At 36.9% G+C, this 18,620-nt stretch overlaps 1 protein-coding gene across 1 annotated transcript in view; it reads right to left on the bottom strand.

Moving 5' to 3' along the window:
- Nucleotides 1-18,620, bottom strand: part of Sema3e (sema domain, immunoglobulin domain (Ig), short basic domain, secreted, (semaphorin) 3E) — a 231,414-nt gene that overhangs the window by 81,848 nt on the left and 130,946 nt on the right. The window contains exons 3-4 of the mRNA NM_011348.2: nt 12,595-12,654; nt 10,664-10,783 (exon numbers count right to left, since the gene is read on the bottom strand). Coding sequence (NP_035478.2) covers nt 10,664-10,783; nt 12,595-12,654 — 180 coding nt within the window. The remainder of the gene's footprint in view (nt 1-10,663; nt 10,784-12,594; nt 12,655-18,620) is intronic.

The raw sequence follows: 18,620 nt of genomic DNA, 5'->3' as shown, positions 1-18,620 counted from the left end.
TGAGTGAGGTAACACAATCACAAAGGAACTCACACAATATGTACTCACTGATAAGTGGATACTAGCCCAAAACCTAGGATACCCACGATATAAGATACAATTTCCTAAACACATGAAACTCAAGAAAAATGAAGACTGAAGTGTGGACACTATGCCCCTCCTTAGAAGTGGGAACAAAACACCCATGGAAGGAGTTACAGAAACAAAGTATGGAGCTGAGATGAAAGGATGGACCATGTAGAGACTGCCATATCCAGGGATCCACCCCATAATCAGCTTCCAAATGCTGACACCATTGCATACACTAGCAAGATTTTACTGAAAGGACCCAGATGTAGCTGTCTCTTGTGAGACTATGCCGGGGCCTAGCAAACACAGAAGTGGATGCTCACAGTCAGCTAATGGATGGATCACAGGGCTCCCAATGGAGGAGCTAGAGAAAGTACCCAAGGAGCTAAAGGGATCTTCAACCCTATAGGTGGAACAACATTATGAACTAACCAGTACCCCTGAGCTCTTGACTCTAGCTGCATATGTATCAAAAGATGGCCTAGTCGGCCATCACTGGAAAGAGAGGCCCATTGGACACGCAGACTTTGTGTGCCCCGGTACAGGGGAACGCCAGGGCCAAAGGGGGGGAGTGGGTGGGTAGGGGAGTGGGGGTGGGTGGGTAAGGGGGACTTTTGGTATAGCATTGGAAAGGTAAATGAGCTAAATACCTAATAAAAAATGGAAAAAAAAAAAAAAAAGAAAAAGAAAACAAACAAGAAACGCTGGCTGCTACAAACAGGGCACATCTGTGAGCTGAATTAGGCATATGGCTGCCGGCTTATAAAGTCTGAGACACAATGCTTGCTGGGCCCCAGCCACGAGCACTGTCTTGGCCTTTCGGTGCCCAGCCACAGGAGCGCCACTTTCCTCCTGGTTCACTGTCACCTCAGGATTTACAGTTTTATACCCATTTACATGATGGGAGTAGAAATGTCTTTTCTTCTCCTCCGGGTGTGCACATGTGAGTGTGTGCCCATGAGATGTTCTGAGTGATACTAACTCAATCCGATGGAGGAGTGCCCAGGGGGAGGTGCGTATGGTGTTGGCACTGGCACACTTTCACGTATTTGTTTATTGACTCTTTCCATCATTCGTTATTTAGGTTTAAAAAAAAAATCTTACAAAAGAACTCACTGTTCCCTGGGCATTGGGCCTGCCAGTTGTTTAATTAGCTACAGTTCTGGTTCCCCCTAAGTCTCCTTTGGACCCTCATTCTCCAGTGGCCAAAGGGACAGCCCAGGCACCCTCCTACTTGTCTTTGAAATCTCAAAATACAGGCTCCTGGCACAGAGAGGAGGTTTCATACTGACTGCCTCACACACAGAGAATATGCTAAGTGGGGACTGCCTCCCCAGTAACAAGATAATTGTTCACAGGCAAAAAACTAGCAGGGAGACCCTTGTTTTCCTTTCCCCTAGAAAGGAAATTTAACCAGTTTTTCGCTGATGAGACTTACAGCAGCTGAAGGTATCAAGGAGCAACCTCGGTTTTTTGGAGACATTTTAACACAACTTTGGGGATTGTAAAAAAAAAAAAAAATCACAAAACTAACAGGCTCTAAGTGTCTGTTTACTTTTTAATGAAGAATGTCTAGATTTTATGTACAAGCAGCAGATGAAGTAATATAGTGAGTGACTGGTGTCCTGATAGAGAAGATGCGTAACCTCTCTTAAATAATTTCTGTTTACATCTTCCAGTTGTACTTTATAATCAACGTACCTTGATATGGTGAGATTTAAAATGGCCAACAGGAAGAAAAAGGGTCTTTTTTACAGGACTAACCTTACAGCATTTATGTTTGATAGCTGATGACTTCGTGTAATTTCCTCTTTTATATTTAACATTTGATATCCATCACAAAGTATAAAACACTCCACTTTAAAAATGTATCAACAGATGATCTTTTTTAAGGATTTATTTATTTATTTATTTATTTATTTATTTTATTTATTCATTTAATGTACATGAGGACACAGTAATTGTGTTCAGGCACACCAGAAGAGGGCATCAAATCAGATTGAAGATGTTTGTGAGCTACCATGTGGTTGCTGGGAATTTAACTCAGGACCTCTGGAAAAGCAGCCAGTGTTCTTAACCACTGAGCCATCTTTCTAGCCCCAAATGATCACTATTCTTATTGCTCTTAATAGATATTACATTTTCTAGTAAACGTTATATGTAAACTTACAGTGGAAAGCAAAAATTTCATAGATTAAACTCAAAATATGAATTTAATACACATTTGTCTTTCTATCACTTATTTCAAATAAACAAGTAAGAAAGTATGAATACAATGTACATTATATAAACAATTCCCATATGCTATCTATCTAAAATCAACAAAATATTTTAATTTCATAAGCATGTATCAACATATAATCACCACAGTCTTATAGAAGTTGTAACTTGGACATATCTGTTAAACAAAGAATGACTTAATATCTAAAAATTGTATGAAAGTATAAACGTTGTTAAATAAAACTATTTTATTCATATAGTTAGTGGCTACAAGAATTTCTAATTATATATCTTTATTTTAAGCTATTATTAAAATATTTATCTGAACATATAAAACTAAATAGATCTAACAGAAATATATCAAAAGAATAAATTTGAACTCTCCTGTTTTATGAGTTGAGAAACAAGAGATAATAGTAAACAAATAATTTTCTAAATCAAGGTGGGCATATTTCTTTGTAAAATGCCAAGATTATTAAGTTTATGACTACACTCACTATAGTTGTTTAAAATAAAATACTTGTTTTAGACAAATAGTGCTAATGGGCAACTTTTGAAAACTTGAAAAGTGTTATAAAATTTTATTAATATTGCAGTGGAGTTTTTAGTGTGAACTGTTAACAGGAAAAGATTAATATATTAAAACACAAACCTTAGTAAAGCACCATTGAGACAAACATATCCATACTGCTAAAAATGCCATCCTGCTAGCCAGTGCTGCCACGTTTGCAATCCTAGACCTCAGGAGCCAGCAGGAAGAGGGTTATAAATCCAAGGCCAACCTGAGCTACATATCAAGACCCTGTATGAAAGCAAATAAACAAGCAAACAACAAAATATACATATTTATAATATATGTCTTTACAATGTTTTAGATATACATCCTTTCAGGCTCCATTAAAATAGAATTTCCAAAGTTAGGAGAAGTACAAGATAATATCTAAAACCTATGAATAGTTATGGAAACTATACACAAGTAGAAAAAGAAATAATTTACAGTCAACAAGATTCAGATGCACTCTGGCAAAAATGTCATGAGTACTGTCTCTAACATATTTTCCAGTACATCTGTACTCTTCTGGAGGTAGACAGACAGTCCGGATGACTGCAAAGCCAGCAACATACTAACTTAAATAGCTGAGCTGCTGTTCTCCGCAGGAGGAGAAACTTATCAAAATCACATGCTGAAATTCCTAAAGTTCATTTTTAATTTTCCGTGGTGCAAAATACATTTGCATGACTAATTTAGTCTGCATATTTAAAAAGTGATATAAATATGCTTTACATAAAGTTAAACTAAAAAAAAATACTCTATACTTACAAAACATGACAGCAGTCTACATTTAAAAATGTATGCCCTTAAGGACAATCAAAATTTGCCATATTTGGGTCTACAGATTCTGGAGGTGGCCAATATAGTCATTCCAATCATCTTCTTAAAACCTGTAAGGAAAAAATGTAACTTCCCATGTAAAAAACAAGAAGGAGGCCTCTGAATAAAGTTCAAAAGACTCTTTTCTCTTTAAGCCCTTCATTATGTGTCTTTTCCCCCAGATACTTTAAAACCATCTGTATTAATCAATCCCTCTCTTTGTCCATAGAAGATGAAAAGAACAGGTGTAAGATGGGAACACTGCCAATGTCAGGCAGGATTTCCACTCCCAGGTAAGGACTCCCTGGGAAATTCCCTTTCCTTGTGTGTGGTGGGGGGGATCCTTTGAAATGGCTGGGAATCCCAACCTGGATTGTTATTACTTCCTGTTGCACAGGTGATGGGAAAGTTAGTTCACGGAACAATTTTTATTACATGACTTCCTCTGACTGGTCCTAGAGAAGTGTGCTCCCATGCTATAATAAAGCCTGCTCACAAAGGAACTGCTCCCACCTCTCTCAGGTGAAAGAGGCCAGCTATCAAAAGGATGAAGACCTCAGTCTTAGAACTTAAAACCAAGTCCTACTAGTATGAACACAAACATAACCAAAGGTTCCGGAATCTGGGCAACCCTGCCATTTCAGCCTGGCAGACCTGAGCAGAAGAATCAGCCAAGTAGCACTCAATGCCCTACCCCATGAAAACTGTGAAATAAATAATGTAGCTTTGCAAGTAACTACAGTGTTAATAATTTGATATGTAAAATAAAGCTCATACCCATAGGAATATACTAACACCATGGCTGATGCCTGTGAAGTCCGGCAGACATCTTTGGATCCCCTGGAACTAAAATTACAGATGGTTGTTAATCACAATCTGTAACCGAACCTATGGCCTTCAGAAGAACAGCCACTGATCCTAACCACAAGTAATTCAACATTTATATTTCTTTTTGTATTTCTTGTACTTATATGTTGTGTTAATTAAGAGTTAAAAGTAAAATATACAAAGCAAAGAAAGAGATCCAAGTGATTCAAGAGCTGTCTGGCCTTGGTGTTCTGTTCTAGAAAGCCGGTGTTCACATGCACACTACAGTGAGATGCCCTTCCTCTTGCATACATCTAAGTCACTCCTTGTCTAATGGGTGATGCAACCCTGGGAAGCTTTAAATAGAACAGGTTCTCCACTATTCTTTACATATCACTCTTCTTGTTTTCTGCCAACCTTCCTATTCCCTCCTTACTTATTTTTGTGGACTTCTTCTATCACCTTCCAAACTCTGGGGGACCAGCGCTTAACATTTAGCTGTTTTCTCAAATTCTCCCAGGCAATGAATCACACCTGAAGATTCGGTATGCACACAAACACACCTACATGCTTACACATGAATTTAAATGCACACAATCAAACATTCAAAGTCGTGAGGAATGAATGGTCAAATATACCTCCCCCTTGAGCCTCAATCGTGAAAAACAATCCTTAGTATACAGCACTTGAGATGTATTGATTAAATATTTTCTGGTATTTGTCTCTGGCACAGTTGCTTCTTCCCAAACTTCCTTGCCTCTAAGATGACAGTTTTATGCTCTGATTTGGGAAGAGAGTTAAGTTCTCTATCTAGTACATTAATAAAAGTAATTTCTGTACTTCTATACCTGCCCATACCTTTCCCTTAATTCTTTTATTGCCTAGCAAGTCTTACCACCATTAAGCAGACATTAGTATTCTGTTTATTTGTTCACTATTTTAGCCACATTTGGCTTCCTGTAATCAAAACTGTCCTCCCTGTAGTACTGATTGGTAGTGTTTGCCTACTGATTTAATCATGATCTTCTTTTCTCCTATATGAGTATGAATTTATACCACCCTAATTATGTCACATCTCTTCTCACTCTGTTTCCATGGATATACATGAAACATTCTGTAAGTGAGAGATGAGGTAAAACTGAAGTTGGATAGTAGAGATTCAGGGACTACCATCATCCCCATTCTAGATAACTCACTAATTAAATCTGTGTTAATCTATTTTGGCCAAGACCCAATTTTTCATATGACTGTAAATGAGAATGAGAAGAAAAATAAATAAATAAATCCACAGCCTTTGTGATGCCCTTAAAGGAATGAACTGTTTGCACAGTTGAGTGTTTCTACGTTAAAGGCTAAATCTCTCCTCGATCAACAAGAAGTACAACTGGAACTGCTTTTAATTCTCATTCTCACTCTAAATAAAAATTGTATATAGTGTGCTGGTGCACAACGCGTGCTTCTCGACTATAGCAGCAATGCCGGTAAACACCTTGTGATCTCTCAGGATGCTTATGCTAGGCCACTCAAATGCCTTAGGGCCTTTCATCTTTTCCTGCTTGAATTAATGCAAATTACATACGGGTCAGCTGAGTACTCTGCTCAAAACTCCATCTTCTCGATTCTGATTTCAGAAAACTTTCAAGTACCATCATATGCCATTGAGGTCATCCATCAAGCTCATCTGCCATTATCTCTCCATATATAACCTAGTCAAATATTCTCAAACTCATCCCATACAGAGCCTCTGTTAGCCTTTTAATTTAAATAATTTCATTACCTATGGTAACGGTTAACTTTGCATTTCACTCAGATAGTGCTCCAAGGTCCCAATGGTGCTTTAGGAATAGATCCCACACTGCTTCTTATCATGGAGCTACAGACTCCTTTTATGACATGTAGAGTTTTTACATTGGACTACATGACATCAAACATCCAGTCCTATGGATATTAAGCTTAATTACATATGCGTCTAGTTTGTTAATACAACAGATTTTATACTGAAATAACTTCTCCACAGTGAATAAAGTAAAATAAAATAAAATCTTTAACAAAAGCTATTTGGCCTTATCTAGCATCAATGGGAGGAGAGGCTATTGTTTCCATGAAGGCCCCATGAAAAGAAATGCCAGGGCAATGGAGTGGGAATGGGTGGGGGTTAGAGAGCACCCTCATAGAAGCAGGGGGAAGGGACGGGATAGGGGGTTTCCTGGAGGGGGGAACTGGGAAAGGGCATAACATTTGAAATTTAAAAAAATAAAATATCCAATAAAAATAACATAAAATGACATCGAATTTGTATGTGATATGTACAAAAATAACCTATAATCATGGGGAAAAAAACTATTTGGATAGACTGGAGATTATTGAAGAGCAAAGGCTTTTTCTCTTGCAACACCACCTAGTTCCTGTAGAGGGTAGTGGTGAGTACCAGTGTGGAAGACTTGAGAAATCACCAGCAAAGGCATAAAGAAACTCAAGAAGAATGAAAACTGAAGTGTGGACACTATGCCCCTATTTAGAAGTGGGAACAAAACACCGATGGAAGGAGTTACAGAGACAAAGTTTGGAGCTGAGACGAAAGGATGGACCATGTAGAGACTGCCATATCCAGGGATCCACCCCATAATCAGGTTCCAAACACTGACACCATTGCATACACTAGCAAGATTTTATCGAAAGGACCCAGATGTAGCTGTCTCTTGTGAGACTATGCCGGGGCCTAGCAAACACAGAAGTGGATGCTCATAGTCAGCTAATGGATGGATCACAGGGCTCCCAATGGAGGAGCTAGAGAAAGTAGCCAAGGAGCTAAAGGGATCTGCAACCCTATAGGTGGAACAACATTATGAACTAACCAGTACCCCGGAGCTCTTGACTCTAGCTGCATATGTATCAAAAGATGGCCTAGTCGGCCATCACTGAAAAGAGAGGCCCATTGGACACGCAAACTGTATATGCCCCAGTACAGGGGAACGCCAGGGCCAAAAAAAAAAAAAAAAAAAAAAAAAAAAAAGGGAATGAGTGGGTAGAGAAGTGGGGGGGAGGGTATGGGGGACTTTTGGGATAGCATTGGAAATGTAATTGAGGAAAATATGTAATAAAAATAAATAAATAAATAAATAAATGAATAAATAAATAAATAAATAGCTCATTTGGAAAATGAGGACAATATCTAAGACCTGAGGTTGTGCCCTGTAATTTCTACACACTGGGCATAATTGCATTCCAAATCCTTTGATATATGAATTACATATATGAGCAGACCCTAACCATTACTGGAAAGTGAAAAACATTGACAGCTATAACTTTAAGTTCAGCTACGACACAAACTAGCAATTCTTATCATTATAGTCAAGCAGAAAAGAGGAGCAGCAGAAGGATGACTGGCAGTGAGTCTCTCTAGTGATCAGAAGGTATTTTACCCATTTGCTAAGACAACAAAGAAAGGCACGGGTTCAATTGAAGGGATATGGTGGATAGTCTGTGTTCTTCAAGAACAAAAATAACCTTCTTGCATGAGATGACTTAAGGAGAAAAACTGATTGAATAAAAATGAACTGAGAAAAAAAAGTAAGCTGAGTTAGTGATGTGAAAGATGACAAACATATACGTATACATGGTGAAGCCTCTACAGGAAAGGTAAAAGAGACTGACTGGTGCAGAACTGTTATTCAAAGAAAGTTTATAAAACATAACCGTAGGTGATATAAACCTCATGTCTTTATATCCTAGGAAATTTCTCTATTCTTTTGTCACAGCCAACTCCGTTTCAAATGACTTGCTGAAAAGCAAAGATGGATACTATTTTGAAAACAAACAAACAAACAAAAAAGAGCCACTGATAACAAGTAAACACCAATGTGAATGAAGCAAATATTCACCTCTAAATGGAACATACACCACTCATCTTTCTCCCAGTGCCCAGACTTTTGCTGGAGACAAAGTATTGGAGCCAGAGGCTGTGAATGACTGCCAAAAAATACGTTCCTTTGTACACATGAGGGCAGCTGCACATGAGGACACATGGTAGAGGTGACAGCATGCAATCCCCCAAGCCAGACCATGTCCTAGCATGAAGAGGATTTGTGGGCACCTAATCCTATCCCAACCTTGGAACTGTCTGCTGGGAAAGGGAGTCCAATTTCTCTAGATGACACACACATCCAAGATGTTTTGGGCAACACAACTGGTCTTCATTGATTTTTGTTGTTCTTTGTTGTTTGTTGTTGTTGGCTCAGGACACAACATTGGGTTGATGAGTGTCTTAGTCAGGGTTTCTACTCCTGCACAAACATCATGACCAAGAAGCAAGTTGGGGAGGAAAGGGTTTATTCGACTTACACTTCCATACTGCTGTTCATCACCAAAGGAAGTCAGGACTGGAACTCAAGCAGGTCAGAAAGCAGGAGCTGATGCAGAGGCCATGGAGGGATGTTCTTTACTGGCTTGCCTTCCCTGGCTTGCTCAGCCTGCTCTCTTATAGAATCAAGACTACCAGCCCAGAGATGGTCCCACCACAAGGGGCCCTCCCCGCTTGATCACTAATTGAGAAAATGCCTTACAGTTGGATCTCATGGAGGCATTTCCTCAACTGAAGCTCCTTTCTCTGTGATAATTCCAGCTGTGTCAAGTTGACACAAAACTAGCCAGTACAATGAGGATAAGGAAGAGTTGGAGGGGTGAATATGGTTAAAGTATGTTGTATGAAATTCTCAAAGAACTAATATAATCAAAAGAAAAGAAAAAATAGAGATACCAAAGCATCTTAAAAATATTGAAAGGATTAATAAAACAGACTTAATCGATAATCCTCTGCTCAGAGAGAGTTCAGGATAAATAAATGTGCCATTAAATAAATGCAACAGAGATCACATGGCTAGCAAATACACACAGAAAATGAATGTGCATGCGTCCCCATATATGCATATTGTATCATTTATGCTATGCAGTTATGTAATCTGACCTTGCACTGGTACAATTTCTCTTCTGTATCTCTGCCTAAAGTTCTCCAACTCCATCCCTGTGTCTGTTCTCTAAGAAATATCAAGCAGTGCATTGAGATGTGTTTGTGTGTGGTACTTATATTTAATTTACAACTATTTAGGTACACCTACAATACCTCAATCAGGGGCAGTCTCTGGAGGAAGCTATTAAGTGCTTTGATGTTGCTAATTGTATTCATACCTATTAATACCTATTGTATTAAGTAGTATAAGTATTATCTGAAAGAAGCATTAGTATAAATGAATGACATTCTTTTTATTATGGCTGTGAGATATAAATTACAGTCAATACTGCATTTTCATAGGTAGGATGTATTAAATACCTTATTAAATACTATATATATGTGTAAATATATATACATATACATGCCATGATAAAATTATAGGGTATATTCAATTATGCCTTCTCATGTCAATGAAAGGCAGCAAGCCATGAAATCAGAGTATTATTTTGCAGACAGCTAAATGAAATCATGATGAAACATGCTACAAAGTATGAGCAGGATAAAGCAGAGCTCACTCAGCTTACAGGAATCAGGTAGGAACCTAACCTTTGAGACTCCTTGTTGGCAAACATTATCTTGTTAAAAGTAGCAATGGTATTTGCAGTCATTGCTAATATAGCACCATATCGCCTAATGTAGGTTTGGGGAAGAGATGCATGTCTTTCTCACACTGAGAGTCAGCTTCTATTACTTTGAAGTCTTTCCCTCTGCTGTGTTCCACACTTCCCCTGGCTAGAAAGAACATAATTATAAAATCAAAAGGCTTTATGTGTCATTTGTAAAGTACAGTGTGCAACATTTTATTCATATCTATTGTATGTCTCTTTGTTTATGTGTATCTCTTTCTGAATCTGTCTGTATACACACACACACAAACAAACGTGCACACACATGAACGCACACATGCCACAAAAATATATATTCTATTTTGGTGAATTCATATGTAAGAGTACAGTAGACAACACACATTGATGTTGCAAAATCTGTTTCAAGCAGACAAGTTAAGCAGACAAAATTGTTTGGTGAATAAATGCACAAATAGATACACGGCAGGCTAATTAGCTCACAGGTTGAGAGGTAACAAGGATTTTAAAGATACCGAGAGGTCAGTCAAGTAAATACCACTCAGTGGTTGTATCTTTCATGGGGGAAATAGCACAGACTTTCTTTTCGAGGCTATTTCTTACCTCTGAATGGTGCCCGACTCTGATGAAGGCACAGTGTGGATCAAAAGCTCCAGTAGCACAGGTCAGAAGGTGTGTCCTGTTGTAGTGATGCAAAACCCGGATATAATTGGCACACTCATTCTAAAGAGGATTCAAAAGGGACAGACAGAGTTAGAAGGAAACAAATGTTTAACCTGCCTTTGATCTTTTCTGTCCCTCAACCTAGAATAATGTGAGTCTGAATTGGGAGGAAAAGGAAGGAAGAGAATAAAGAAGATGAGGACCTGGGAGAAGGAAGCTAGCGTAAGTCACACTTTAATGTACACTGATATGTGACATAATGTTTATAATTTTTATAATACTGTAGACTATTTCATTATATAATATCACATTGGGGAAATTTAACAAAAAAACAAGGATCACAAATGCATTAAAAATGATTCAATTATACTGATTTGCATTCAGTGTGTTCCCTATATAATTAAAGTATTCCCTGTGCTTACATTTTAAAAGAACAATATAAACAGTGAACCAGAAAAAAATTAGAAAGTCAGTAATTAGGGGAAAAAAGCATTATTATTAAGAAAATATATGATCTAGACAGTAGGGCACTATAGAATGTTTTAATAGTTTTACATTTTTTTAACTGGCAAAAGTAATTCTGATTAAGATTGCGCCATAATACCAATATGCCACAGTCCCAGGAGAGAGCATTAACACAGACAGCCTAGCAATTATTTCTTAAATTAGAAAACTACGCCCTTAGGTATAGAGGTTTCCACTGGCACTACAGAGTTTTCATAGGCAAAATAGTACATTAAGCCTCGAAATGATAAATTTACATAAAATGTAATTTCAGTAAGAATTTTTTTCTTAAATATATAAAACCAACCACTAGAAATAACATTTGATGGTAACATTCTCCGAGGATCTTGTTGTTGCAAGTCCAAGAGTCAAACATCTTGTTGGCTTTTTGTGCCAACTCATGGTTGTCCTTAGCAATAGAAGGAAAGAAGCCATGGGGCCACGTTCCAAGGAGTCCTCATTAGACACTAGTTTTAAATTCAAGTTTACAGAGAACAACATTTAACTCCTTCATTGTTGAACTCACTTATAACCAAACATCAACTCAGACAAACAAGACTTGCCTGACATTGTTTAACTTCTCATATACCTAACATTGTGCTTAGTGTGTGACCCCATACAGTTAATAGAATCTGACCATGTAGACAACGTAAAAGGTTTTTGTCCTCACATGGCTTGAAGCATCTGCTTTTTCCTCTATTGACACACTGTCTTTAGAAAAAAACCTATTTCATTTGGTCACATTTTGGCTCAGTTGAGCACAGACTGACATGGGCTGAGAGGATGTTCCGTGCTCAGCATCTCAGTGTAGACTGAAGCAGAGAGAGTTGATTCATTACTTGGCTACACTCCAGCTGCACCCGAGAACTGGGAGTTACTAATAGTGTGTCAGTCGTTTACATATTCTAGCTTAATAGAAACAAAGATGAGTTTGCTTTCAAGTAAATACCTATGGCCTCTCTCCAAGACATGTATTCCCTCAGGGATGGCCACTCCTTGCATTCGAAAGCCACTCTGCCATGTCTGAGAGAATCTGATGAGTGTTGAGAACAGCACATCTCATTCCTGGACCTCATGGACTCTGAACAAGATAGACTTTGCTTCTAACAACAGGAAAGACCAAAGAAGCTTTGTAAAATGACTCCATCATCTTTCCCACTTCATCTTCTCTCACTTTGTGGTCTCCAATCAGGATCTCTATATTGGAATTAGTCTTATAGAACAATGCATTTATTGTGTATTTTCTCCCTTTATGAACAGAATTGTATATATGTCTTTCAGAAGAAAGTAAAACCTAATTGATTCAGGTCTTTCTAGGTAAGCAAGAGTAGAACCTGATTGGTTTATGTGCAGTGAACGGTACTTACTGCGTCTTTTCCTTTCATTATGCATTCTTCTACCTTTACTGCTGTGCTCGGCCAGTATATCTGAAATTGAAGATAACTTATGATTAGGGCAACAGTGTTTAGAAGGAGTCCTCACTAAAACCGTTTCTTCTTCTTCTACAATTCAATCCACTACCATTTTGTTCGACTTTCTGAAAAGATAAATGAAACCTTATTGGATGATAAAGTAACTTAGCTATGAGCGTTCATTTCATGAAAAATCTTTTTAGCAATCCTTAATCTTTCTGTCAGTTCATTTCACTTCTTAGGCCTTCGGAGCCAGTCGTGCTGGAACAGCAATCCACAACCTGTCAGACACACCACAGCTATGGGTGCCTATACAGCGAGTTTGTAGGCAGCCATGCTTGTCGCGGTACTGCCTTACAAAACAAAACTGTTTAACCCTTCCGGTTTCCACATGACTTTGAAGTTGTCATGATATCTCAAGTTTGTTGGCGTCTTAAAGAGAGGAATATAAAAAATAAAACAAACAAAAATAAGCCTTCTTCCTCTTTGTCAAGTGTCTAGCACTTTGCTGAGACCAAAGCAAACAAAGGAAAACAAACAAACAAACAAAAAACAAAAATGAAACAAAACAACTAGCTTTTTCATGACTTTTATGATATTATTACTAAACGAAATGGTTTTCCTTATCATTATCTTTTCACCAATCTCCCCTTTTCTCTTTTTCTGTATGGACTACAGAATCAATTTGCAAGGGGCCACACATTGCCCTAATAATTACAATCTATTTTTTCTTTTGCATTATAAATGTGTACCCAGAGGTCTTAGTTTATAACACTACTTAAGCCTTTGCACAATATCACCAGGTGCCTGAAGCTCATCCCTCCTCCCGACTTTTAGTTACTTATTCTTTCTATTCTAGCCACCTGACTTACCACGAAGGGGGCCATTGTTGTAACTTGTTACTGGATACATTTTTCATGCCTGCACACAATCTTATAAAGTACTTACTATTGCTATTAGGCTCATACTTCTAATTGATGTAATATGTCATCCTCATATTTTTAAACTAAGTCTGTAGGAGTAAAGAAGTATTTCATGCCTCTTATGACTCCTTTAGACTTCTCATTGTTCCTGTCTATATTCTGAGTCACATTTGTCTACAAAAGCATTTTAATTATGAAGCTGAACATTAGATATTTCCTTTTATTTAACAGTTGGTCAACACCAGGAATGTGAATTCCTGTTTAAATATCAAGTTTGCTGATGCCTCTGAAAGAAATCAAAAGGCAAGCTATACAGGGTATACCTCGTGTAGTAAAACCAGGGCTAAGATGCTTTACAGTCATGTTTCAGTGGAGCTGGTACTCATTGAAATACGTTGGCTGGCTTTCTTTCACCAATCACTATATTTCTAAGCAGGTTAGTTTTTGAAATCTGATGCTTATATTTCAATCCCATCTATGTTTAAGATTTAAGTATTCTTTTAAAAGCTGAAGCATCATAAAAAGGGATTCTATTCCAGAAGTGGGTAGGGGGTTCATTATGTCAGTCACATGGGATATAGCCTGATCCAGGCTTGAAGCAGGAGTCATATTGAGAACTTACAAAACAGTGGCCATGACATATTTTTGCATGTGACTAAGTTTATTATAATCTAAGCGTGTACTCTGTGCTTTGAATTTTGGCTGGTCCTTGATTTTCCAAGAGTTTCTTGGAGGCAATTACTCAGTGTCAGAATTGTATTTGTACCTTTCACAGTGCATCATATAACCCTTACATGAAAGCCCACCGGTTTCTTTGTTGTAGTAGTTGGTGGTGGTATACAAAAAGACAAGACAAAGAACAATGTAACCCAGAGGGGGGGAAAACATCTTGGAAAACAAAAACAAACAAACAAAAGCATAAAGCATATACATAAAATCTTATCATTGTTGTTCCAGGTTTTCACATCAGTGAGTCACATGCAATGAATAAAGACATAATTTAAGAGTCTTGATGGTATGAATACCAGACGTGAATCTGCAGTATTCAGGAGGTTTATCTGATCTAGTATTTATTTATATAGTGTTAAAAATTGCCTAAGAAATATTCTCCAATGATTTATAAAACCTACTCTACCAACTTGATAATTATGACATTATTGTGGATTCAGAATTTAGTCAAATTTATGTGTTAAAATATGTATAAATAGTCTTCTTCATATACATGTAAGCATAAGTACATGTATGCATCTTAAACAAGGTAAAAACTCATTTTCATGTGTCTATCATTTTATGACTTGGTTTATTGATATGAACAAATTAGAATAAAGATCATCAATAACTCAGAATAATGCCTTCTAACCTTAACATATAGGACTCTTCAAAATGTTATCACCCTATTAAAGAATGATGATCTCTTTAAAGTGTATTCTGAGAACACATACTACATATCCTCTTCCATATTCATCATGATTTATTTCCAAATTTGCTGCTTTGATGGCGAATCTCTTCAGCATTTCTACTCATGTTTTCCTGATGACTTTCATTCTAGACTATCTTTCCAAATAGGTAGGAGAGACAGAGACAAAATTTTATGCAAAGTAAAAGGGAAATTTTTTCACTGGTCAGGGAAAGGAAAATAACGTCTTTCTGGCTAAAAGTTAGCTGACAACCTGCTCCTCTGTCTAAAGACCGAAGATTTTCTGAGCTTGAGGTTCCTCAAAAGTAAAGCATCCGCTGTTTAACAGTGTCTACTGAGGCTTCTAGGCACTGCTGCTTGTTGAATCTGTCCTAGGGATCTTGTTCCCTGCTATTTCTAAGTAGCAAGTGTACTATGTCTCTTGTCCCAGGAGGATAATGCATTATGACGAAGTGTATGAAACTATACAGACTAACTTATCTTGAATATAATGTAAAACCTCAGGTCCTTAGCAGACCAAACAAAAGAGTGTATTATGTAGTAGTCAAGACAATACATACTGTTTCTAAAATTTTCAGAGTAAGCATTGGTCCTAGAGCAAATGTACTCAGGGCAATTATTCTAAAGATGATAAATCCAATCTTGCAAGTGCATTTTGCACAACGCTTCTCAACTAAAACCTTTCCAGATATCTTTTCATCAGACAATATTTCTCTTACTTTGATCCCTCTTGACATTCTTGTTTGTGCAAACACTACAATGATTTATATACTTAATTTTAGCTCTCTTACTACAATCCATTGAACAAAGCCTGTAAATGTCAGTTGGACCCATGGTTTAGACAGTCTATTTATTCAGTGTCTGATGGTTGTCACCTTTATCACATTCTTTATAAAGACAATCTAGCTAAAAAGATCTCACTGTGAACTCTGAGAGATACAGTTCATAGACGCGAAAATGTCTCAACAAAAATCAACGGAAAAGTAAAAATTTCCTGGTTTATCATGTAGGGCGGGGATGGCAGGGAAATGCTGTAGCCTAGTCACGGTGACTCTAGAGTCCAAAGATTGGTAAGATTATAACTAGTAAACTCACAATAGGATCACAAAGGGAAAATGATCATTCTAATTAAAAAGAGAAGGAAAAGAGATTGGCTTATAAACACTATAGCAAAGTCCATGCATGTGAAATTTTTCCTTAAAGTTTTGTTGTTCTGGGGTTTATTTTAGAGGGATTTTGTTTGCATGTTTTAATAGTTAAACATTCTCAAGGCTGTATACAAAAGTTAACTGGATGACAAAGTAAGACAAAGTGACTTCAATGAAAATAGAAAGTTATATTTTTAAAGTCCTCTTGTATAAATGCTCTGCCAAGCTAGTGAGGAAAACCGTTCCTTCACTGGCTTTGCCAGTCCGGATGGTTTTTGGTTGTGCTCCACAGTTCAGCATCAAAATAAAATTTAAAAAAAAGAAAAACATAAAACTAAGTTATTTGTTCTGAACAAAACTATTTTAAAGGCAGTTAAACAACAGGGTAATGTTGCTTCTAAATTCTCTGTACTAAAAAAAGTACAAAAAGTAGAAGGTTGACTATGCATCATTTTATCACAATACTTCTGATGTATAAATCAGCCACCCCCTGCACGTTAACAGCTATTTACTGTTCTCACACATCTCAAAACAGGAATATAAGATGAAATATAAATTACATTACTAAGTCATTTTTCTGGGCTTCCCATCGAGTTTCATAATTATACCGGGATTAAGGATTTAACAGTTCACTGTTGTAATACACTCAGATTTAGTGGACCAAAAACAAATTAAAAAAGATAGAATCATTTAACTATTTTAAAATGTCTGTTATACTTAAAACTAAGTAAAATGATTCAGCCTTCATAAATTATATTCATAGACTGTAAGCATACAACTATGATACTATTTTAATTTCATGCAATGTTATATTCAGATTTTCAATGTTTTAATGATAAATGCTTTATAATTTGATTTTACTGTCTATATATTATTATCTCTGTGTAATAAAAGGAATCATTAGTATAAACTTAAATTGTATATGTCATAAATATCATTAAAATGTTTAAATATAGCACATTAAAATAGTTTTAATGGCTTATAAATGGTAGTCCTTAACCTCACACAAATCACTCCGAGGGCTTCTGCCTTTGCACTGAATTATAATGACTGTCATTATCCAAGTTGTTTATAAGTCATGATTATGATCTTTTGAGCTCTAGATAAAATCAATACTTGAAAGGCTTATTTTCCAAAGTATTTGGAGTCAAACAGAACTTGCCCATTACACAAACGTCAGTGACCTGATAAATGCCGTCCTTTATGTACGAAGCTTTCTCAATTGCTGTCATTAATGTGAATTACCCTCTAAAATTTCATATGCAAATTACATTTAATGCTATCCTTCCACTCAATCAAAAACTAGGTTTAAACTACATGATTCTTTCTAACCTTGAACAAATGAGAAAATTGTGTATAGTTTTTTTTTAAATAGAATTTTCTAAGGACAGTTATAAGTACAGATATCCAAATTACATAATTCAATTTTAGCTCAACATCAACAAAACAAGATGAGATTTAGAAATGTAGAGAGCAAAGTATGTTTCCAAAGTATTCTTAACTAAAGGTTTACTGCTAAATATTGGTTAAATTGTGTCTTTATAAAATATAGTTTATATAAAGAAAATGTCCATTTCTGATGTTTCATAGGAAAGAAAAATAAAATTTTATGTTTTAATCTGAAATTGATGTTATCCAGAGGGTAAGTTTGTTTCACAGGAAGTCATAGTAATTGTCTTCCTGGAAAAGACTACCACAGGAGGTAAGGATAGAACACAGAAAATCCAGCTGCTAACTGAGGTTGCATGCTGTAGCCTCCTGGGGCTGTCAGCTCTGCTCTGCTATAAGTAATGAAAAGTACTGAAGTTCCTTGCTAGCTCTTAACACTGTCATCACCAACAAACTACTCCATCAGTTAAGCACTGCTAAGCTAAAAAATGGCAGCTCAGCAAGGCAAAGAAGAATAAAAGGAAGCTACATAACTGCAAAAGAGGCAGCCAGGAGGCCTAATGGCACACAAAAGGCCAGCAGAGGAGACAAGGGTGGTAATTACAGAGATCTACAGATGAAGTCCAGTAGGAAGAGTTGAGGCTTCTGAGACAGCCATGTCTGGTTTCCTGGTCTAGCTACTGCTTACTAACTTCATGTCTCTGGTCTCTTTTTCTCTGTATTTCTCCAGCATGCTGCTGCAACACAAACAAAAGTACACTCTGATTCTAACTTTGCTTTGCTGGTGTTCAGAATGCTCCATCCACACTGACAGTGACTATAAGATTGAGTCCCAGCAGCTGAGCAGTCTGTTGTCTAAGTGAACCATTTGCAGCTTCATTACCATCTTCTCCTGTTCTCATCTGTATCTCTATAATCCCTGCTTTCTTTCCTACATCTTACTTAGAAATGGTGACACATTGAAATCAGATGCCTAAAATCGTACTGATGGTAAGTACTTACATAGTGTTTATCGTGTTTGAGACTCTGTATTAGACATGTACTAACTCATTCAAACCTCTCAAAACAGGTATGAAAATGGTACTATGCTTAGTCTGTCTATGG

This window comes from Mus musculus, chromosome 5 (assembly GCF_000001635.26).
Source record: "Mus musculus strain C57BL/6J chromosome 5, GRCm38.p6 C57BL/6J".
NCBI classification, from domain to species: domain Eukaryota; kingdom Metazoa; phylum Chordata; class Mammalia; order Rodentia; family Muridae; genus Mus; species Mus musculus.
Note: the sequence above shows the minus strand (reverse complement) of the source record. Positions and strands in the feature narration are given on the sequence as shown.